This window comes from Cololabis saira, chromosome 8, assembly GCF_033807715.1.
Source record: "Cololabis saira isolate AMF1-May2022 chromosome 8, fColSai1.1, whole genome shotgun sequence".
Lineage (NCBI taxonomy): Eukaryota > Metazoa > Chordata > Actinopteri > Beloniformes > Belonidae > Cololabis > Cololabis saira.
Window position 1 is genome coordinate 40,126,871 of NC_084594.1, and position 19,907 is coordinate 40,146,777.

The 19,907-nt window shown below is 40.6% G+C and overlaps 1 protein-coding gene across 1 annotated transcript in view; it reads right to left on the reverse strand.

Moving 5' to 3' along the window:
• The window catches only part of LOC133449557 (receptor-type tyrosine-protein phosphatase gamma-like), a 448,089-nt gene that overhangs the window by 39,650 nt on the left and 388,532 nt on the right, over window positions 1–19,907 (reverse strand). The window contains exons 10-16 of the mRNA XM_061728722.1: window positions 12,748–12,856; window positions 12,338–12,387; window positions 10,873–11,560; window positions 5,617–5,770; window positions 2,979–3,070; window positions 2,685–2,776; window positions 1,012–1,108 (exon numbers count right to left, since the gene is read on the reverse strand). Coding sequence (XP_061584706.1) covers window positions 1,012–1,108; window positions 2,685–2,776; window positions 2,979–3,070; window positions 5,617–5,770; window positions 10,873–11,560; window positions 12,338–12,387; window positions 12,748–12,856 — 1,282 coding nt within the window. The remainder of the gene's footprint in view (window positions 1–1,011; window positions 1,109–2,684; window positions 2,777–2,978; window positions 3,071–5,616; window positions 5,771–10,872; window positions 11,561–12,337; window positions 12,388–12,747; window positions 12,857–19,907) is intronic.

Genomic DNA, 19,907 nt, shown 5'->3' on the forward strand with positions numbered 1-19,907 from the left:
CAGTTAAAAAGATCTGTTGAAAGATTGAGATCATTATAGGAGGATAAGACCAAATGAAAAGCATTTGGAAGACACGTCAGCATCAGAGGAGTTTAGGATGCGAGAGCTGACCTTTCTGTGAGCAGGAGAGGGCAACACGCTCTATTTAAAAGAACAAGTAAAAAAGAATACACAAATTATCCGAAATTAAGATGTCTTAAGAAATAAATGCAGTCAATATTCGAACCTAAAGTAAATAAAAGCTCCAGTGTGTGGCTTTTCGCAGGGGTTGGCCCAGACACGTGTTGAGTAAAATTAAAGAATCCATGACACTGATAAAACCTCTGGCAAAGAGGTCAGAGTCGTCAACAATATGTGCCAAAGTCACCAGCTATAACCAGTCCGGACAGCTTCATTTTGGAGGATAAAAAGTCACTAAACTCCTTTATAAACAAGCTGTTCAGGCTGGGTAGGTAAAAGATGACAGCAGAAGGTTCGTACCCCCAACTTAAATCAACAGCAGTTCATATGATGCAAAGTGAGGACTCCTAAAGACCATATATATATATATATACATGCATGCACACATACCTACAGTACATACATACATAGATACATACATACATACATACATGTATATGTAAATAAGGTTCTGTGCATCTCTGAAAATATAAAAAGCAAAAGTAGAAACATAAAAGCATGTAAAACTATTGAGTAAACACATCTCTATTTGCTATGAAAAAAAATATAAAAGGCAGAAATGATGGTTTCATTTACCGAACTGATGGCAGATGAGCTAACATTCTGAAAACAACGTACTATGTTGGAAAATAATCACCCTTTTTAAGTGGAAGAAAAAAGAGAGAAAAAAGGAAAATAATAACCCATATGTGCATTTGTTTCTGTACCAATGACGAGTTATGGCTAACTTCTCATTTAATGATGTTAAGTATTATGTAATGTGTGTTTTGAAAGCTTTGCATCAACAATGTATATGATGATGTTTGTACAGTCCTGGTTTTGTGTACTTACAGGCGAATGTGTCGATGTATCTGTTCTTGCATTTGTTGTGGGGGTTGTTTGAGTTGTCCAACATCATGCTCATATCAGCAGGACACCTTAGAACCTCCTGGGGAAAGAAATAAACATTTACGCATGGGTACACCCAGTGTTTCATACAGGTTGTTAATTGTTTTTAATGCAGCACTTTATCCACTCCATCATGAACACACTCAAAGACAGATGAGCACATTGGGGACCAAAGTATCTTGCCTAAGAACATCTCAACAAATGGAGGTGCTGGGCACCTCAGCAATAATATTAAAATGTATTATTTAATACAATTAATAATAATAAAAAAAAACTTCATATAGCACTATTATTTATGATTCTTAAATAGCAGCAGAAATGCAAAACAGTAATTGAAATAGCAGCAAAAACAAAATGACAAGAAGATTCCAGGGAATAATTCCCTTCAATAGCATAGAAAGAACATTGATAAAATAAGCAGCGATAGAATAAGTAATATATTCATCAAACGATACCAAAGGCACTCTGAAAAAAGGAAGGTTTTAAGAAGAGATTTAAAGATATCAATAAATATTTTGTACTTGGGTGCAGCCGGCACAGACTCCAACTGATATGCCTCTCTCATCAAAATGAAGGTTTAGCCACCACATTTATTCGTAGGTTAATGCTTTAGTTTTAAAGTACCTCGAGGACCATGTGAATCTCTTTTTAAACGCTCTTTCTCATCTTTGAAAGTATCATGAATATGGTTCATTTGTTGGTTCATGCCTTTTTATATATAAAGAAGAACAAAAAGCAAGCCCATCGTGCCAATGAGAAGAAATAAGTGCAGTCATATAACAAAAATGATGTAAGATGTAAGCTTGCTAAACAAGCAGCATCAGTCTTTCCAGTCTTATCTTACCAGCCTCTGCCATGTGCGGCAGTAGCGAGCAACATAGTAGCCTGAATTTTGAGGACGTCTAACAGTAGTGGGCAGGCGCCAAACATCTAACGTTTAGGTTGAGGCTCATGCTCATTGGTTGCAGTTCCTCCACTGGCCACTAGAGGCTGGCTGCAAAAGCTGCTCGGTCTCCATTGACTCCCATGTTAAAATGTCCAACTTTAGATCAGTCTACATGTTAAATGTTATATAAGCTGCTGAAAATGTCCGCTGGCAGCTCTGGAGCTATTTCAGCGAGGATCCGCTGAGGGAGCTGGAAACCAAAGCTAACTTTGATTGACATGCGGTGGGCGTGTTCCCGTCTGCTTCCGGAGCAGCATGGCTGCGCCCTATCCGAAGAAAAAGAGGCTTCAAAACAGCTCTCAGAAGTGTGGAGTATGAATTTAACGTTTGGCTTCACGTTACACATTGTTCCTTTAAGGATAACTACTCTGTTGTTGTTTTTATTATTATTATTTTTTTTAGAAAGATTATATATTGATATTGAATTGGGTTGAACTGAAATAAATATGAATATATATGGGTTATTAAGAACTGGATTTACTTGGAACATAATTGGATTATAATCACATTTAATTGGACTGTATTTAACTGGACGAGTATTGAACTTGTGTACTTTTACTTGATTAAAGTGTCCTGAAACAGACTTTTTAAACTGTGACACTAGACATAAAAACTAAATAGATGGTAACTGCTATGTGCATTTTTAATCAGCGGATCATAAAAGGTTTACCTCAAAATCTTCTGATAATCCCAGTTCATTATATGAAAAGAGCTCAGAAACATATTTGATGAACTGTTTGGCTGGAATGGCTTCCATTTCATCTACACAGAAGAGAGAAGAAACACATCCGGTTCAAGGAAAACCAATCTTGATGGCAACACATCTCTCACAAATGGTACTTCAAAGATTCTTATTTAAAATGTTTCTAATATTTGGCCCAAACGTAGCGTGTAAAGAACACAATGAGAAAATATGTTGGTTTTAATGGCTGTTAATATAACAATCAATCAGTTTCACTTGTACCTTGGATGGAGATAAAAGGGACAATCTCATTGGGCGCCATCGTTAGTGAATCCCTGTATTCCTCATGAAAACGGGCAGCGCGGAAACAGCGCCTGCCACGAAGACAGAAAACTTTATTTGTCTGTTTTTTCTTGTGATGTAAAAACAGCTGGACATAAAGTACATGATAAAGTACAAACGTTCAATATAGATGATTGTTTTTCATGTGAAAACACATGCAGGGTAAAACTATGTAAACATAACAATTTAACTGTTTCCAGAAATACAAGTAAATGCCTTATGGCTCAAAGATATTATGGATTTCTTAAAAAGTTTACAATTAGAGGTTCATTAGAAAGGTTCTTCTCGAGCTGGCAACCATTTATTACTTATTTTGAAAATTTGAGAGTACTTCCAAAGGACTGAGCTGATGTCTTTATTTTTTGTTGTTTGTTGTTTTTCTATCCCTAAAAATAGTAACAGCCTAATTACTAATAATACATTGGTATATAACTCTGGGGGTGATATATGACAACATTCCGACTCAAGTGTTTACTAGCATAACTTGTGACTACTACTGGAATTGCTAATTATTGATCTAAGAAATAATAATTAATCTTTAGATAACCCATTTCGTTTTCATTTTATTTTCTCATTTAAGTTTACAGTCATTGCACTACTACTACTTTTTTGTTATGTCACTATATTACTATATTTTTATTTTTATTTATTTATTATTTTTTTTAATTTTTGTTATTATTATTTATTTTATTTTCTATTTTTATTTTTTTTGCTATTCCCAAAGGAAAATTAATGACGATAACTGTGGGAGGAGGGATGGGGAGAGGGAAGAAAAAAAAATATGTTCATCTGTTTTGCTCTGTATTGTGGAAACAATCTGGAAATAAAAACATATATATATATAAAAAAAAAAGAAATACAAGTAAAGAGCAGAAGCTTTGTGTGAAAAGTTAGGCGTACCCATAGTATAGTACCGATACTGTAGTACCCATACTATAGTACCCATTGCAGGAGCTAATAACGTGAATAAAAGCCAATTGTATCCACTAGCAACTTGAACTAAAACTCAATCCTGATATGGTCCTGAAGGCCAGGAAGAATCTGTGGTTTAAAGAGTGGTTTTAATATCAGACGACGAATGAGTGATGAGCGAATGCAAACCATTCCTACACAAAGTGAACAATAATCCAGCCAGGTAATAAAGGTTTCTACTCAAATAAGTTTTAGAAAAAAATAAACTTTTTTTAATTTGGTCTCAACTCCCAACAACTTTTCACTCTCAGATCCTGTTCTCTCTGCCTCAAAAGCTGAAAGAATCCTTGCTTGCATGTAAGTCAGTACTTCTCTCCCACAAAATGAGTTTTCCTCACTGCGATTCATTGTTAGTAGTATAAATGTCCTGCCCTCCAGCTTCAGCTTATACATTTGTTACCCAGGCTCCTTCTGTATGCTCCTTAAACTACCGCCGCTTGATTTTTCACTGTTTCATCCCGCAGGATTGTTGTGAATCCATCTTTCTACTCATATACTTGCACTTATCTGATTGTGGGATATGGGAGCAGCTCAGATAAAAGGCTCAGATCTACCTCTGCTAAGCGTTTGCTGGGAACCAGCTAAGAAACTAATTGACACTGTTGCCGAGGATGCTATGGAGGCTTCTGGATGCTTATATGGGAATAATATCTATGGTAAATTAGGACGTCACAGCGTCAGTGTGTTTCATTGTTTAAGCCGGTCAGTTTAGCTGTTTCCCTGCACAAAAAACGCAGACCATACAAGGAACAGCATCATTACATCGATTGAAAAGATTATTATGATTATGGTTATTAAGGTGCTTTTTTTTTTTTTTTTTTTAAATTAAAAACAACACTACACTATTTATGATCCACTAAATCCATGAATCAGTAATCTTTTGCAGGAAAATTATAACATCATATCCTCTGTCACCATACTGGTTGAGACTTTTGACAAACTTTTATCGCCGAGAGCTAAAGAGACAGATGTAAATTTCCGGAGTGCATGATAGGCGTCTAAGCAGCGCCGAATCTCAGCAACACAGCTTGGAGGTGGAACAGAGCATATCTTCATGCAAGCAGGAACTTGAGTGAGGGACGTGTGTTGGTGTGTTGAGGGAGAATCTACAGAATTTAGGTGCGAAAACGTGCTTCAAAAACAAGACTCTTGATTTAAAACAGCAGTATGCATCAACAAATTCCCATTTTACATCCTGTTTAAAATCCATTAGCTGCAAAACTATGTGCACTGCCTCTCAATCCAGGTTTTAACATTTTGAAACTCTTGCTATTAACAGATTGCTTAATGTGTCTGAGCATGCCATAAAACATTCAGGGGTAGAAGTTGCAGTTAATTGCTACTTCCAGTTTAAAAACACCTGACTATGAATTTGTTAAACCTTCAAAAGTCTGCCTAAACTAGTTACGGCTAATAGTCCAAATGGAGTGTGTAAATCCATTTGATATAGAATTGCATGAAATGATTGTGTTTGCGATGAGCCAGAAATCTCACGTCTCCACTCTCCAATCATCACTCATTACGAAGACGAGCATGCAGCTCTGCAGCCGCCCCACCCCCCACCTCCAACCCCCCACCTGCACCACCAGCTCTTCAAATCACCTACCTCCAGTGCAGAAGCACCACCAGCAGAGGAATGAGGTAGAAGAAGGTTAGAGAAAACAGCACCACCAAAGGTAGAAGCCGCTCCGCACGGCCCAGTCCCGCTCCGGACCCAGGCTTAGTCTGAGGGGTCAGGTTGGTCCCCCTGTTGGGGGGGTCTGGGGTGGAAAAAAAAATAATAAAATGTTAATTCCATTGCAGAAGACAACAGAAAGAATTGAAGAGTTTATTTTAGTTTTTATTGTGTAGCATTGATCAGATTTGGTCAATGGACAGAAACATAGAAACTGACCTAATCAGGCATAAACAACACACGACCTCAGACATGTCACATCCTCACATACCTGATGATAATGAAATAAGTCTGAACAGACAAATACCGGTATTAATCTTCACAAATTATCAAGAAATGAACTCAACAAACAACCATCTTTTGTTATATCACTCAACTCATCCTGCAGAACTCAAGGAATACAGGCGGGGAGATCCCCGAGGTACATTCAGATGGAAAAAGGAAAGTCTGACGCGGTCAAGCAGTGTCCCGCAAAGATCAGCTTTGATAACTTGCAAATACATTTCTGTCTTGATGCTTTGGTCAAATTTTAATATTGATTGTCTGATGAGGACTCACAAGCTCTATTTACTGTACGTCAGTGTTGTGGCACAAAGGGGGTGCTGGTTCAGTTATTAGAGAGTTATTAATAATTGTCTTACCATAGTTATTAATAATTAATAAAGATTTCATAGCTCACAGAGAAGTCCGTGGGAGTTGACGGGGCTGAGTGAGAAGAGATCTTGGGAAAAAGAGGGAGAGAAAGTGGGGAGCCATCTCTTTATAGCCGGGCCTGGGCTGCAGAAATCGACAGCGGCCCCTCCTGTGATTTTGGGTCCATGCCCAATGAGGGTGCTATTCCTTATCACCAAAGGGCCGTAAATGCAAAGCCTGCTGGGGCTTTGAGTCATTATGGAGGTTCCTTTGTTTCGAACCATGTGGTCAACGGTAAGAAATCGAGGCTGGGCTCAGAGTTAGGCCTCAGAATGGAAAATAAGTCTTCCCATGTTCAACACAGGGCTGGGGCCCAACATCAGACATGGCAGAACCCAAGAGAGGCTCCCAATCTTTGTTTTTTACTGCCGTTTGCTCAGTTTTTTTTTGTCTTGTTGTCTCCTGTCTCCTTGGACCTTAATATATTTTACCAAGTGTTTTGGATTTGTTTAGGGACTTTTGTCTTTAGTTCTCCTGTCTTGATGCTTCTGTTCTTCTCCCGGCTTGACTACCTTTTTGAATTCATCTTTCTATCAACATAGACAGCGTTTTATACCCGCTGTTTGGTTTCACCCTTCTCAAAAACGGAACATCAATCAGAAGCCAAATCCAAAACTGCAAAAGAGAAAAATTCTTAAAGCAAACAAAAATAAGAAAGAAGAAATACTTATAATTTCATATCTCTGCACACATGATTAACCCAAGATATTTTCTCATCAATTGAATTTCATTTGATAATATTCATTTTTGTATTTCAGACGTGCAACACATAAAAAAAAGAAAAAAAAGAAGAAGAACTAAGAACTAAATCCACGTCACATAGCGCTCTTAAGGGAGTCCGGGCTGCAGGAAGGCCAGTTCGGTACCTGCACCCTCTTCTTCCTCAGCCATGCCTTCATCATGTGCGTAGGAAGCTGTTTCACACCGTCTGGCTGGACACCGGCCTGGACATCCCTGGAACAGACGCGGTATCGATGGCAGCATGCGAGACGAGCTTTGCTAAGGGCACCGGTTCCACGCCCAGACCATCACAGGGCCTGGCTTCCAGACTTGTTGCTGATAACACTTTGGAAGATCGTTTTTGTCTTTCGCCTGAAGCAGATGCCACGTATTTATTCCAAAAAGGATCTGAAACGCTGACTCATCTCACCTCAGTACACAGTCCAACTACGTGGAGCCTCCAAGCTGTTGATGCTGCTTCGTGACAACATTAGCATAAGGCTTCACTTTTGCACAGTAAAGCTTTAAATTGCAGATTTGAATGTAAGTCTGTATTGTAGTGGTGGATTCTTTATCCATGCGGCTGCATCAACTATTGATTAAGTTGTCTGAAGGATCAGAGATCATGGGTGTTCAGCTGAGGTTTTTGCTCCTGTGTCCTCCACGCAATTCATTTCCTCCAGATTCCTTTGATGGTTTCATGATATTATTAGTTGTAGAATGGAAAAAATATTCAAATCCCTTTTCGATTCCCCATTGAAGCCATTTCAGAATTAGGAGACAAAGTTGAGATAATCTGCAACTCCTTTCACAGTCACTTGTTGACATCACCTCTCTGAAATAACGTCTTTCTAATCCCATGTTCCCAGTAGCTGTTTCTGGAACGTGTTGCATTCCTGAAACGCAGAGGTGGATTTTTACTTACAAATGAAATGAAGTTGATGAGAAAAACTTTCACACCATTTGCAAAGAAGTATTTCAAAACAAGAGTTTTAGTTTATTTGTATTTTCCAAACCAACCCAAAAACAAACCATTAGCATAAATATAAAACACACAAAATTAGCATGACTTTGCGATGGTGCGTTACGTAATGCAGGAAAAAAATAATACGCAGAAAAGGAAAACATTTCCCCTCAAAAAACGTGGAAAAAAATGTCTCTCTATCCAACTGAGTGTAACAACACCATTAAACCACCCAGCAGATGAAAATGAGCCCAGCTGCAAGTCCAGTTCCCGGCTGAGCTTCAGTTCTGCACGCTCAGCACATTCTTTTTACGAGACGCTACATAAATGCGTCAAGGCAAAACAAAGCAGCTCTGCATCACTGAGCCATTAGCTGAATGTCGAAATAACAGCACTATCTGAGTCGGGCTCCCTCCGACGCTGGCGTGACGGTGCTGGAGGTGACACCGGGCCGCCGCAGCCTTCACTCCGGAGCTTCCCGTGGAGCCAGGGGCCACATCAGGCCAGGGCCTTGCAGCGTGCAAACCGCTGGGCTCCCACTACCACACATCCACACACAGACACCTGCACGGATGAACGACGACACAGAGACACACAGAGATGCCGCCTGCCATTCTCCCCCTCTGTTTCTTTCATGATTACAGCTCGCTCTGAAAAATAAAATAAATAAATAAATAAAAAAGTCATTGCCAGCAGCACACAAACACAGAAGCAGCCAGTCATTAATGTGTGGGCCCTAACACAGCAAACGCACACACACACACGCACACACAACTATAAATGGAACAGAGGCTTTTTTCTGCCCTGCAGCTGAGCTGAGCCTCCAAGCCTCATCTCCTCTCACCATGTCTGAAAGTAGGCCAGGACTCACATCAGAGTGAGAAGAGAGGGAGAGGAAGAAGATGAGAGGTGGTGGGGGAGTGAGAGACAGGGAGGGCATGAAATGGGAGCTGGACCAAATGAAGAGACAAGAAGAGTCATGAAAACATCGTGAATTGTAATGAGAGAAAAAAAAGTTTGTGAAACAGAAAATGGGAGTAATCTCGGAGCAGAAAAAAAAATGCGGGCAGAAGTTTTCGAGGGAAGAAAGAAAACGGTCATAAAACCGAAAGAAAACAAACTCTTCTGCTTCTCATGCTGTTACTGTCGCGTGCACGTCGCACTTCCACGAGATGGACTGCTGCTACCCCTCCATGATAGAAGAACCCACAAGTATGACGGAAATAACCTAAAACTGACAAAAAGTTAATGGCATCGACCACCCCTTCAAGGAAAGGTTGCCGCACTTTTTTGCCAGCAATCAAAAAATCTCATGAAGCCCCTATTTTCAGCTGGAGGGGTGGCACTTGACTCATTTTGGGTGGAAGCCCACTCCCAGCGACAGCATCCTCGGCACGTATAGTACCTGCCTCCCGTCACAGACAGACTGATGGACGCCTGAGCACGTTGAGATGACTTAGCAAAAACTTCCAGCTTCATGCAAATCAACAACGCTGATCATTTAATCTCCAGAGCTCCTCACAGCGAGGCTTGGCTCACACCAGCAGATGCTTCGTATGAACTGCAAACTTCTAATCTTTCCATGTTTTTTACCAGTGAAAACAGCTCTGCGCCACACTCCAAAATCATGTGGTTAATTATACTACAGGTGTATGAACAAAGTCTGACCCCCGTCTGACTTTGGTTGAAGTAATTAGTCTGGTTCACTTACTTTTGCTCAGTGAAGACATGAGTAATTACAAATGTTACAATTACAACTTGAGCACATTGTATTTGTCAGTTATCATGACTTTGATAAAGATCTGATGATATTTTGTGGAAAATTAATGTAGAAAACTAGGACATGAGAAGGGTCACATGTGTGTTTGGTACTGTATTCATCCAGCACTTACACATGCAGCACTTTCCTCAATAACACACACTTACTTGTGTACAAATACACATCTTGCCCAAAAAACACCTTAAAACACAGACCAGAGGAGTTGTTTTGGCTTGAAGGAGTGACTTAAGGAGTGACTTGTTGTACATGGAGCTCCATGAATAAAGAAAACTGAATTTATTATTTTTAGTGCAATTCAACCCTCTAATAGCTTATTTGAAGTATTTGTTATATATTAAAATTAAAAACACTTCAAATTCTGTCAGCAATTTCTAAATGATTATTTTTCTCATCATTATGAATACTATGTATAAGTTAATGTACTTTTTATGTGCTTAAGTTTATGTACATTTGTTGGGTTTGATGTAAACTTTTTTTTCTTTTTTGATTATAAATATGGTATAAAAGGTCTCAGAAATTCATGTATCAAATATGGTACATTCAGCATTAAATCCCTTTTGTAGTTTTTCCAAACCTGTTACTCTGATATTGGTAATAATACTGCTTTATTTACTACAATATCCGCTTTAGGCTCTGAAGCGAGTGGAGACACAATTTCAATCAGTCTGAATTCAAACACTTTGAATGTGAACATATATGACTGTGAGCTAATGCTCACCTCATTTGTAGGAAGGCCTGAGAGCCACAGATATAAAGCACTTAAAACAATGACTTCACTTTCAATATTCCCCTTTAAGAACATTCCCAGTGGTTTCTTTGACAGGAGAGAGTAAAATTACCCCGTCCTTTCAAGGTTCAGTAAACGCGCCTATCCAGTTATATGAAAGAAGAAGAGATGAGGGTTTCATCTTTAAACTAGCTGCAGTCTCTGTCACCGACTTCATTCTGCTGTTCTGCAAACGGACAATATTCCCGCCTCTCAAAGGTATCCTAACTAAATCAGTAGCAGGTCAGCACGGTTGTGACTCACCGGGATGGACGGAGAAGGACCAGGGAGTCTGGTCCCAGGCTCTGGCTGCAGGCTCTTCAGGGACAGGGAGTGCACAAATTTCATCAACTCCCTTTGTGGTGGCGGGGGTAGAGTTAAGTGGATTATGGATATACACCTCTGACTGGACTTCTCTGCTCGGTCGTGGGTTAATTGGATCCCGTTCTGTCTGCTTTTTGTTCAGTGCAGGGAAGTCTGGAATCCCACTCTTCCTCTCTGCCTTGTTCACACCTTCAGACCCTTTCCTCTCTTTTTTATCCTCTTTGTTCTTATCTGCTCTTTCACCCCTTTTATTATTTCTTTGTCCTTCGATGTTCTCTTCCTCTCCGGCTTCGCCCTGGTCTTTGGCTGCAGCCGTGCTGGCCGCAGAGGCGGCTCTGGTGGGGCCGCTGCCTCTGGTGGTCTGGCACGCAGAGGCCGGATTATGAACCGCTGCTCTGCTCGGCCAAATGAAGCTGGGGAAGGACGCGAGGACACCGCCGCTGAAGCCCAGGCCGGCCAGTAAAGTGCTGGTCACTAGCGATGCCACTGTGGCCTGACTACCGCTGGACGACGGGCCAATGCCTGTTGCCATGGATACAAAGGAGAAGGGGATACCGGAGGAGGTCCAGGTCGACGAGCCGGAGGAGATGGGAGCCATGTCAGCGGAGGAGGCTGAAGACAACGTGGGCTGAGAAGGAAACAATTCAAATGAAAAATTATTCATTATTTTCAGTCTAAATAAGGTTTTACTTTTACTTCATCTAGTAATCAAATCAAATCGGAATCTTTTACAATCTTTTCCTGAGGAAAATTGCTCTTAAACAATTAAATGTTTGGCCAAAAATTAGTTTATAAAGCTGTTTCTAAGAGATGACTCACACACACACACACACACCTACAGGCAATTTAGAATCACCAATTAACCTAATATGCATGTTTTTGGACTGTGGGAGGAAACCAGAGTAACAGGAGGGAACCCACGCAAGCACGGGGAGAACATGCAAACTCCACACAGAAAGACCCTGCTGGGCCTGGGACTCGAACCGGGGACCTTCTTGCTGTGAGGCAACAGTGCTAACCACTAAGCCACCGTGCTGCTCTTTTTTTTAATAAAAATATTTATTTTAAATCTCCATGGAAATATAACTGCAACAAAATTGTCTGCGGGGACAGGAAATAGTTCATTTGAAGGAAATTAAATCCAAAGGTTTGTAAATCAAAATGATAACAATCCTGAAATCTAAAATGTGGAATGAAATAATTTGTTCACAGGAAGTACAAATTCTTTAAGAGCAAAATGTTTGTTTCAGCAAATTTTTTATTTTTCTTATTTTAATCTTTTTTTTTTTTGCTGCCTCTTGTAGCTTGATTATCAGTCTTTATCCTGCTCACATCATTCCCAGTGTGGCCACTGCCGACACATAAGTGGGAAAAAGTTGATGTGTTTTACCTCTGCTTTACTTACCATTCCAGTTTTTACGATCCTCGTCCCCTCAAAGATCCTGGTTGTGTTTGCTGAAACGAGAGAGGGAGAGAGAGAGAGAGAGAGAGAGAGAGAGAGAGAGAGAGAGAGAGAGAGAGAGAGAGAGAGAGAGAAATGCACTTAGCTGCAACAAGCACATCAAATGCTGCGTTCATTTCAGCTGACTTCATGATTTATTTTCTCCTAGTCCTCATCTTCTCATATCGGCCAAAAACAGGTTTAATTTACCATGAAAAATTAAAACGTTTCTACGATCAAAAGGAGCCTCCTGCGCGAGGTTTTACTGCCCCATAGCTAATGTTCATTTAGACAGGATGACAAGAGAAATGATGTAGCAGACGTTGGTGAGCGGCTGAGGCCGGAGCTCTGTGTGTGTGTGTGTGTGCTGTTACCTCTGAAGAGCATACTCTGGCTGAAGTCGCTGCGCATGTCGCTCCTGCAGATGGCTTGAACTCGAAACAGGTAGAGCACGTCAGGAGAGACGGGAGAAATGATGGCCTCCTGGACACATTCGGTGAACAGACACATACACATTACTTTGTTGCGTGGAAGAAAGGACTTAAACGTTCCATGTTTATAGAAAGTGAAGACTCAATGAAGTGACAACACCCACGGATTTTATTTTTGAAGTTGCATAAAATTGTGCCAGACCAACTTTTAAAACAATTCAGTAGCTCATTTGGCATTCATTGCAAGTTGGCAGGCGGTAAATGGGGATGGAGAAAGAGGCAAACAATTCATAATGTGTAGTTTATACAGTGGCCCTATTTTTCTTTGTGGTGTAATCTCTGTTATAACAATGGATTCATCACTTTAGATGTGAGCAGAGGATCTGATGTATATAGTAGAGTTCCTGTGCATAGAGCACATGGTTTTCAGGGGGTGGAGATTGGAAAGCTTACTTCTTAACATGAGCTCTCTCTTCAGCCAGCGGACCTGCACAACAGCTAGAATCATATATGTTTCTATTTTCCTTTGGTCCATATGGTAGTGCATCCTGATGAGCAGTTTTCCTTTGTTTTCAGGATGTTTCCAGATAAATGTATTTAAACTTATTCACTTTAATGCATCAGACCCCCCGCCCCCCAACTGATTATCACACCAGACATCCTTGACTGTTGAAAGCTACAGTAAAGGCATGTTGGAGAGGCATCAGCCGCTTTCCTATTTCTTGGCTGCAGGCCTTTTCTGAATGAGTCATTGCACTGCCCTTCACACCTTTACACCTGTTACCGCCAACATGTGCTGCGAAACATATCTGCAGATGATGAGTGATGCTATTGACTTTCGAGCGGTTAGTCACGCTGCCCTGTTTCATGTTTCCAATGTGATTCTAGCTTGAACTTTAGAAGACTTTGAGGTGTTGAGGCCACTTACAGGGAATGTCAAAAAATACAGAATTTATAAAGCATTTATATTTTAAAACGTGTGTGAATGGCAGCAGGATTCATGGGTCTGAAGCTTGGCCCAATGGCAAGCCTCCAAGAATCCAAACAATCCAAAACGAACAGGATATGTCAAGTGTATGACTCGAATATATAAGAAGAATGGGGCCAGTCCAGAAAGCCCTATCATGCACATCAGTCCAGCTCTGAGCTCTTTACACCGGCTGCCTGTTCATCAGAGGACAGACTTTAAAGTTCTGATGCTGCTCTATAAAGATCTGAATGTTCCAGCACCAGCAAACATCAGTGCCCTCATGACCCAGTATGAACCTTCCAGACCCCTCAGGTCATCTACATCCAGTTTTTATCAGTTCCCAGACTCAGAACCAGACATGAAGACATGCATTCAGCTTCCATGCTCCACATGTCTGGAATAAACTCCCAGAAACCCCTCAGATCAGCTGAAACACTGTTTACTTAAATCCAGGTTGAAGACTCACTTGTTCTCAGCTCCAAATCTGCCATCCCGAAACTTAAATAATTTTTCAACTACTGATTTTATCCATTGTTCTTATTTATTTCTTTTTCGTTTACATTTTAAATCATGCTTTTTATTTATGTTTTAATGTCTTTGTAAAGCACTTTGAATCACCTTGTTATTGAATCGTGCTCTAGAAATAAACTTGCCTTGTCTATAGCCCTTTTGGTTTATATTTCAGCTCGTTGTTTAATTATAATTTACATTTTACTTTGCACCCTTCTGAACTAATGAAAGATTGTCCTGCAGCGTATAACGCCTACATGTAGAAATCTATAAGTCTTTCAGACTGTCCATCCATCCATCCATCCATCCATCCAACCATCCATCCATCCATCCATCACAGGAATCCTGTATTGATTGTGATGATGGAAACACCATTCAAGGTTTTGACGACATTAAAGACGGATGTGAAGAGTAGGAACAGAACAAGTGAACAAGAAGAGCTGACAGGAAAAGGTTTGGGGGTGGGGGTGGAGGGTAAAAGCAGAGGATGAGGAAAACAGCAGTAGGACAACTCAGTCTATCTCAGGAGTACAGAGAGTTTGGAGTTAATGACGGGTGGATGAAACACTTCCCATGTCTCTCCTACCATTTCCTGTCATGCCATTTTGAAAAGCGATGCTGCTTTCACAGCCAGGGGGCACTCTGATCTCTTGCTCGTTTTTTTTTTAGTTACCTTCTTTTTTCCTCCACAGAGGCTCTGGCCCAAGGTCATGCTTTCTGCTCAGCCTGACAGCTCTGCATCCCCTCCAGCTTAACATTAGTATTCTGGTAGCCAACCCAGCAGACCACAGTGTAAGGGAATGAAACCTCCTGTCTTCTCCACAGCCTTCTCTCATTGCTCTTTCTGGCTCCCAATGAGACCATTTGTAAAGGAATTGATAGATGATGTGGTTTGGTGTTTCTAAAATCGCCCTGAAATACATGACTTAATCGTTAAGAAATAAGTTTACTCTCTTATTTTCTCAAAATAAGTTGCATTTGCTAAACACGCGGCATAAAAAGCATTTTAGCCAAGTTACATCCTGGAAACCATATATTATATGTCATATCTTCCCCCAGAAGAGCTTCAACGGATGACACTATGATGGCTTGTGAGGAATGTGCAGGTTGTGTCGGTATATAAACCATGTTCTCCCCAACCCAATTCACATCATTCATTTTGTCAAGTTAAAAAAGGAGATGATCTGGCGCTTCCTCCTAACACATGCTCGTATGACGCTTAAAACTAAAAACAAATAAACATAAAAACTGACACTGATAAGTGACCCAAAAGTCAGTTGTGTAACAAAATAACTAAATTGTGCTCTTCTTTATTTTGCCTTACAGTGTCATCATCTGATCTGTAATACAATAATAGTTGAACACAAAGTGCTAAAGCTGATAAGACAAAAACAACTATTGTTTTGCAGGGTTTATCAGGTCCAGGGATAGACTGGCAGCCTGTCCGGGGAGTAGCCGCCCTCTTTGACCCTGAATGTGTGGAAAAAGATATAGATGATGGATGAATGGATGGGTAAGATGGAGTTTTTGTTGTATTTTAGGGAACCTAACTTTTCTTGAACTTGTATACTTTTTCAGAAGTCAGACAGAGAAACACGGGCACAGAGCCTCCGTTATCATTATTATTCTCTTCGGATGCTTTTATTTGACATCGGTTTTTATTCAAACTCCAGAAGATTTGTTTTTCCATTTCCTTTTTATCAAATAAATTTACTTGAAGATTACATCCAACTAGCTGTTTGTATCATCTTCATTATGATAAATATGAGCACAGCCCTCAGTCTTCATTATTCAAAGCGTATCCATTATTCAGTTGTGCTGGCTGGAGCTCGATTTCTGTTTTCAAAAGACTATGTACAAGCATGGTTTGAAATACATTTTTCTTGAAACTAACTTCACAAAGCTGTGGATATAGAATTTGAGCTGTGTGTGAGGATGAACCGAAAACTCCTGCTGCTCGTTTGTTGATTGTCTGGAAGAACAAACATGGCTTTAAACAAGAGGAAATAAGAGGAAGATAAGTTTGTGCAAAAACACTCATCTTTTAAAGTTTATTTCAAACCAATAATCTAATTTTATGTGCACTGTTGTTTGATGAAACAAATTGATTTTCAGTTGCTGATTTAAGTCCCAGCTGAGATCTCTGCGTGTGTGCACTTGGTGTGTCCTCCAAACGATTACATGGGTTTTCTCCTGATTCTGTGGTTTACTCCCGTATTCCAACGGCTAACTGGTGGTTCTGAAGCGACTCTGGGAGCGAAAGTGATCATATGTGGTTAAAGTTCATGTGGCCCAGCAATGGACTGGTGACCCTGCCTTTGGCCTGACAATAGCAGGTTTAGATATTGGGATGAATGGATGGATGCATGAATGCATGTTTGATTTGTATGCAACTCTCAGCATCTACTACCTTACATTTTAGTTTAGTTTGTCTAAATATGAAAAACATTGATACAAACCTGTTTTCTCCTCTCAAATTTGCATTTTGTCAATCTGGTCTCCCAAAAATCTTTAGATGTTCCAGTTTCCTCTCACTGTCAAAGACTTACATGTTTCTAGGTTAACTGGAGATTAGGAATCATCCACAAATTCTCAACGTTATTCCTGTGATGGACTGTCAACGTTTCTGGGGTGTACCCAGCCTTTATTATGTGAATCAATGTGATGTGATAAAACAGTGAAGGACAGCTTTATACAAAGTGCTACAGTGCAACAACAGACAATACTATTTAACCTCTTACCCACCACGGCCCCCTGTACGGGGGGCTGAGCGAGGTACGTTTGGGTACAGACAATCCATGCCCACCCGAGGAAGCACCAATACTAACCTGCAGCATACTGTACCAAAATAAGGCAAAATAACTCCGTTTTCTACCGAGTTCAAAATGAATTTACTCTGGCACAGTAACATGCATATTGATTCTGACAGGATTCTGACAGTAATTGAGCATGTCTTAACTTTCTTATGAGACCAATATTAAACATGCAGCCCTTGTACTTGTTAAGATGTATTCTATTTATTTTGGGGGTGATGATGCCACCAAGTATTCAGAGGAGCATTATTGTACAGATATTGCTACAGTTGGAAGGAAGCTGAACCGGAAAAGATAGTTCAGTAACATTAAAAAGCCATTTAAAATGCAAAGAACAACTTCATGTTTCAGCACTGGAGCTGTGCTGATTCACAGCACGGTTGAGCCACGTATTCCAAGTTAATTTCTCCAAATGTTGCTTTTCCATGTTTTAATCTATGGTGTTATTATTATCAATTATCATCTTACATATTAGCAGAGGCACCAGGGGTGGATGAGATCCCCCCTGAGGCCCTTTAGGCTCTGGGTGTAGTGGGGCTATCTTGGTTGACACACCTGTGCAACATGGCATGGACATGGGGGACAGTGTCTCTGCAGTAGCAGACCGGGGGGGTGATCCCCTTCTTTTAAGAAGGGGGACAGAAGGGTGTGCTCCAACTATAGAGGGATCACACTCCTCAGCCTCCCTGGTAAGATCTATTCAGGGGTTTTGGAGAGGAGGATCCGGCGGATTGTTGAATCTAGGATTGAAGAGGAACCGTGTCCTGGCCGTGGAACAGTGGACCAGCTCCTGGAGGGGGCATGGGAGTTTGTCCAACTGTGTTTTGTGGATTTGGAGAAGGAATTCAATCGTGTCCCTCTGGGAAATCCGTTATATGGTCTGTCCGGTCCTTCGACATACAGTGTCAAAGTTCGGTCCGCATTGTCGGCTGTAAGTTGGACTCATCCCCTGTGGGGGTTGGACTACGCCAAGGCTGCCTTTTGTCACCGACTATGCTCATTACTTTTATAGACAGAATTTCTAGGCGCAGCCGAGGAGCAGAGGGGTTCTGGCTTGGTCCTCGGTCGGCAAAAAGGTGGAGTGCCCTCTCCACGTCGGGGATCAGATCCTGCCCCAAGTGGAGGAGTTCAAGTATCTCTGGGTCTTCTTCACGAATAAAGGAAGAATGGAGCATGGACACTATTTGAGTGGTAGAAAAAACTGAACTATGGAGACATCTTAAGGTGACATTGAAGTTGAATGGAATATGATAACTATTTCAAGCACTTCACTATTCAAGCACAATTGTTTAGCCAGATGTATTTAATTTATATTATGTTTTATTTAAGTAAGTAAGTAAGTAAGTACATTTTATTTGTACAGCGCCCTTCACAGACCATGGTCACAGAGCGCTTCACAGATACAATAAAAACACAGTTAAAAGATACATACAAATTTAAGTTTCAAAGGCCAACACAACACATTGACAGCCATAACAGCCCCAAGACAATTAGGCAAAAGCCTGCACAAATAAATAGGTCTTAATTTTACTTTTATGAAATAATATTTATTATGCTCTTCCTTGTCGGCCTCTGGTCTCGCGGGTGGCGGGGTCGCTCCCCCCCCTCCCCCACTATAGATACACTTCAGGTGGAGCTTTGTTTGGTTTATTACACACACACACACACACACACACACACACACACACACACACACACACACACACACACACACACACATATAGTCATTTAGTCACATGCACACACACACACACACACACACACACACACACACACACACACACACACGCATGATCATATACATACACACACACACACATAGACATACACACTGGCTTGTTCACCTGCATGCTGGCTCTCTAGTTTTTGGGTTTAGGTAGCGGTAGCGATAGCTTAGCTCAGACTGCGATCAGATCTCAAGATTTAGGTCGATTGCTGTTCGTGTTTTGGTTGGCTCCGTGCCGGTTTCGTGCTTTGTTTGTGGTTTTTTGTTGCAGATTTCCAGTGCTTGACGTGTGTCTCCGTGTGTTCCTGCTTCCTGGATTGGCAGCGGATGTCGTCACCCCCCCCCCCACCCCCTCCCGCCCCCCCCCAAAAAAAAAAAAAAAAAAAAAAAAAAAAAAAAAAAAAAACACTGGGTTTGTATGTGTATATTTATGTATGTGTACGCATATGTGTGCGTATATATATGTATATATTACATATAGTAATAATGCACATATATACACTTTTGGTTTCTACCGTCATGGTATCAATCAATAATATGTGTGCAGACAAGGTAGAGAAAAAAAAAAAAAAAACTAATTTAAGTTTCAAAGGCCAACACAACACATTGACAGCCATAACAGCCCCAAGACAATTAGGCAAAAGCCTGCACAAATAAATAGGTCTTAATTTTACTTTTATGAAATAATATTTATTATTATTCCTAATGTTGAAATGGCTGTCTCTATCTCATAGTTGTGTGGTCATTTCCACACAGTCCGTTCATCCTCTCATCTGCGCTGTATTCTGCCTCTCTTTCGTGGCAGCTCATTTTTGAGTGTTGACGTTCTCTAGAAGACTTTGTTGTGGAAACTCTGTTATTTTCTTTCAGTTTATGGTGCAAAAGAAGTAATAGCATTTCACTGCATTACCATGGTAACCTATTGTGACTTATGTAAAATATGCTAGTGGAAAAAGTACACTTGGGAAGTAATCGTCATCCTGGAATGTCAAAGCGCTTGGTTCATTTTAATCTCTTACTTGTGTGATGGTAGATTGAGCAAATGGACCTGCCACCGTGCAAAATAACCTGCATTTACTGGGTG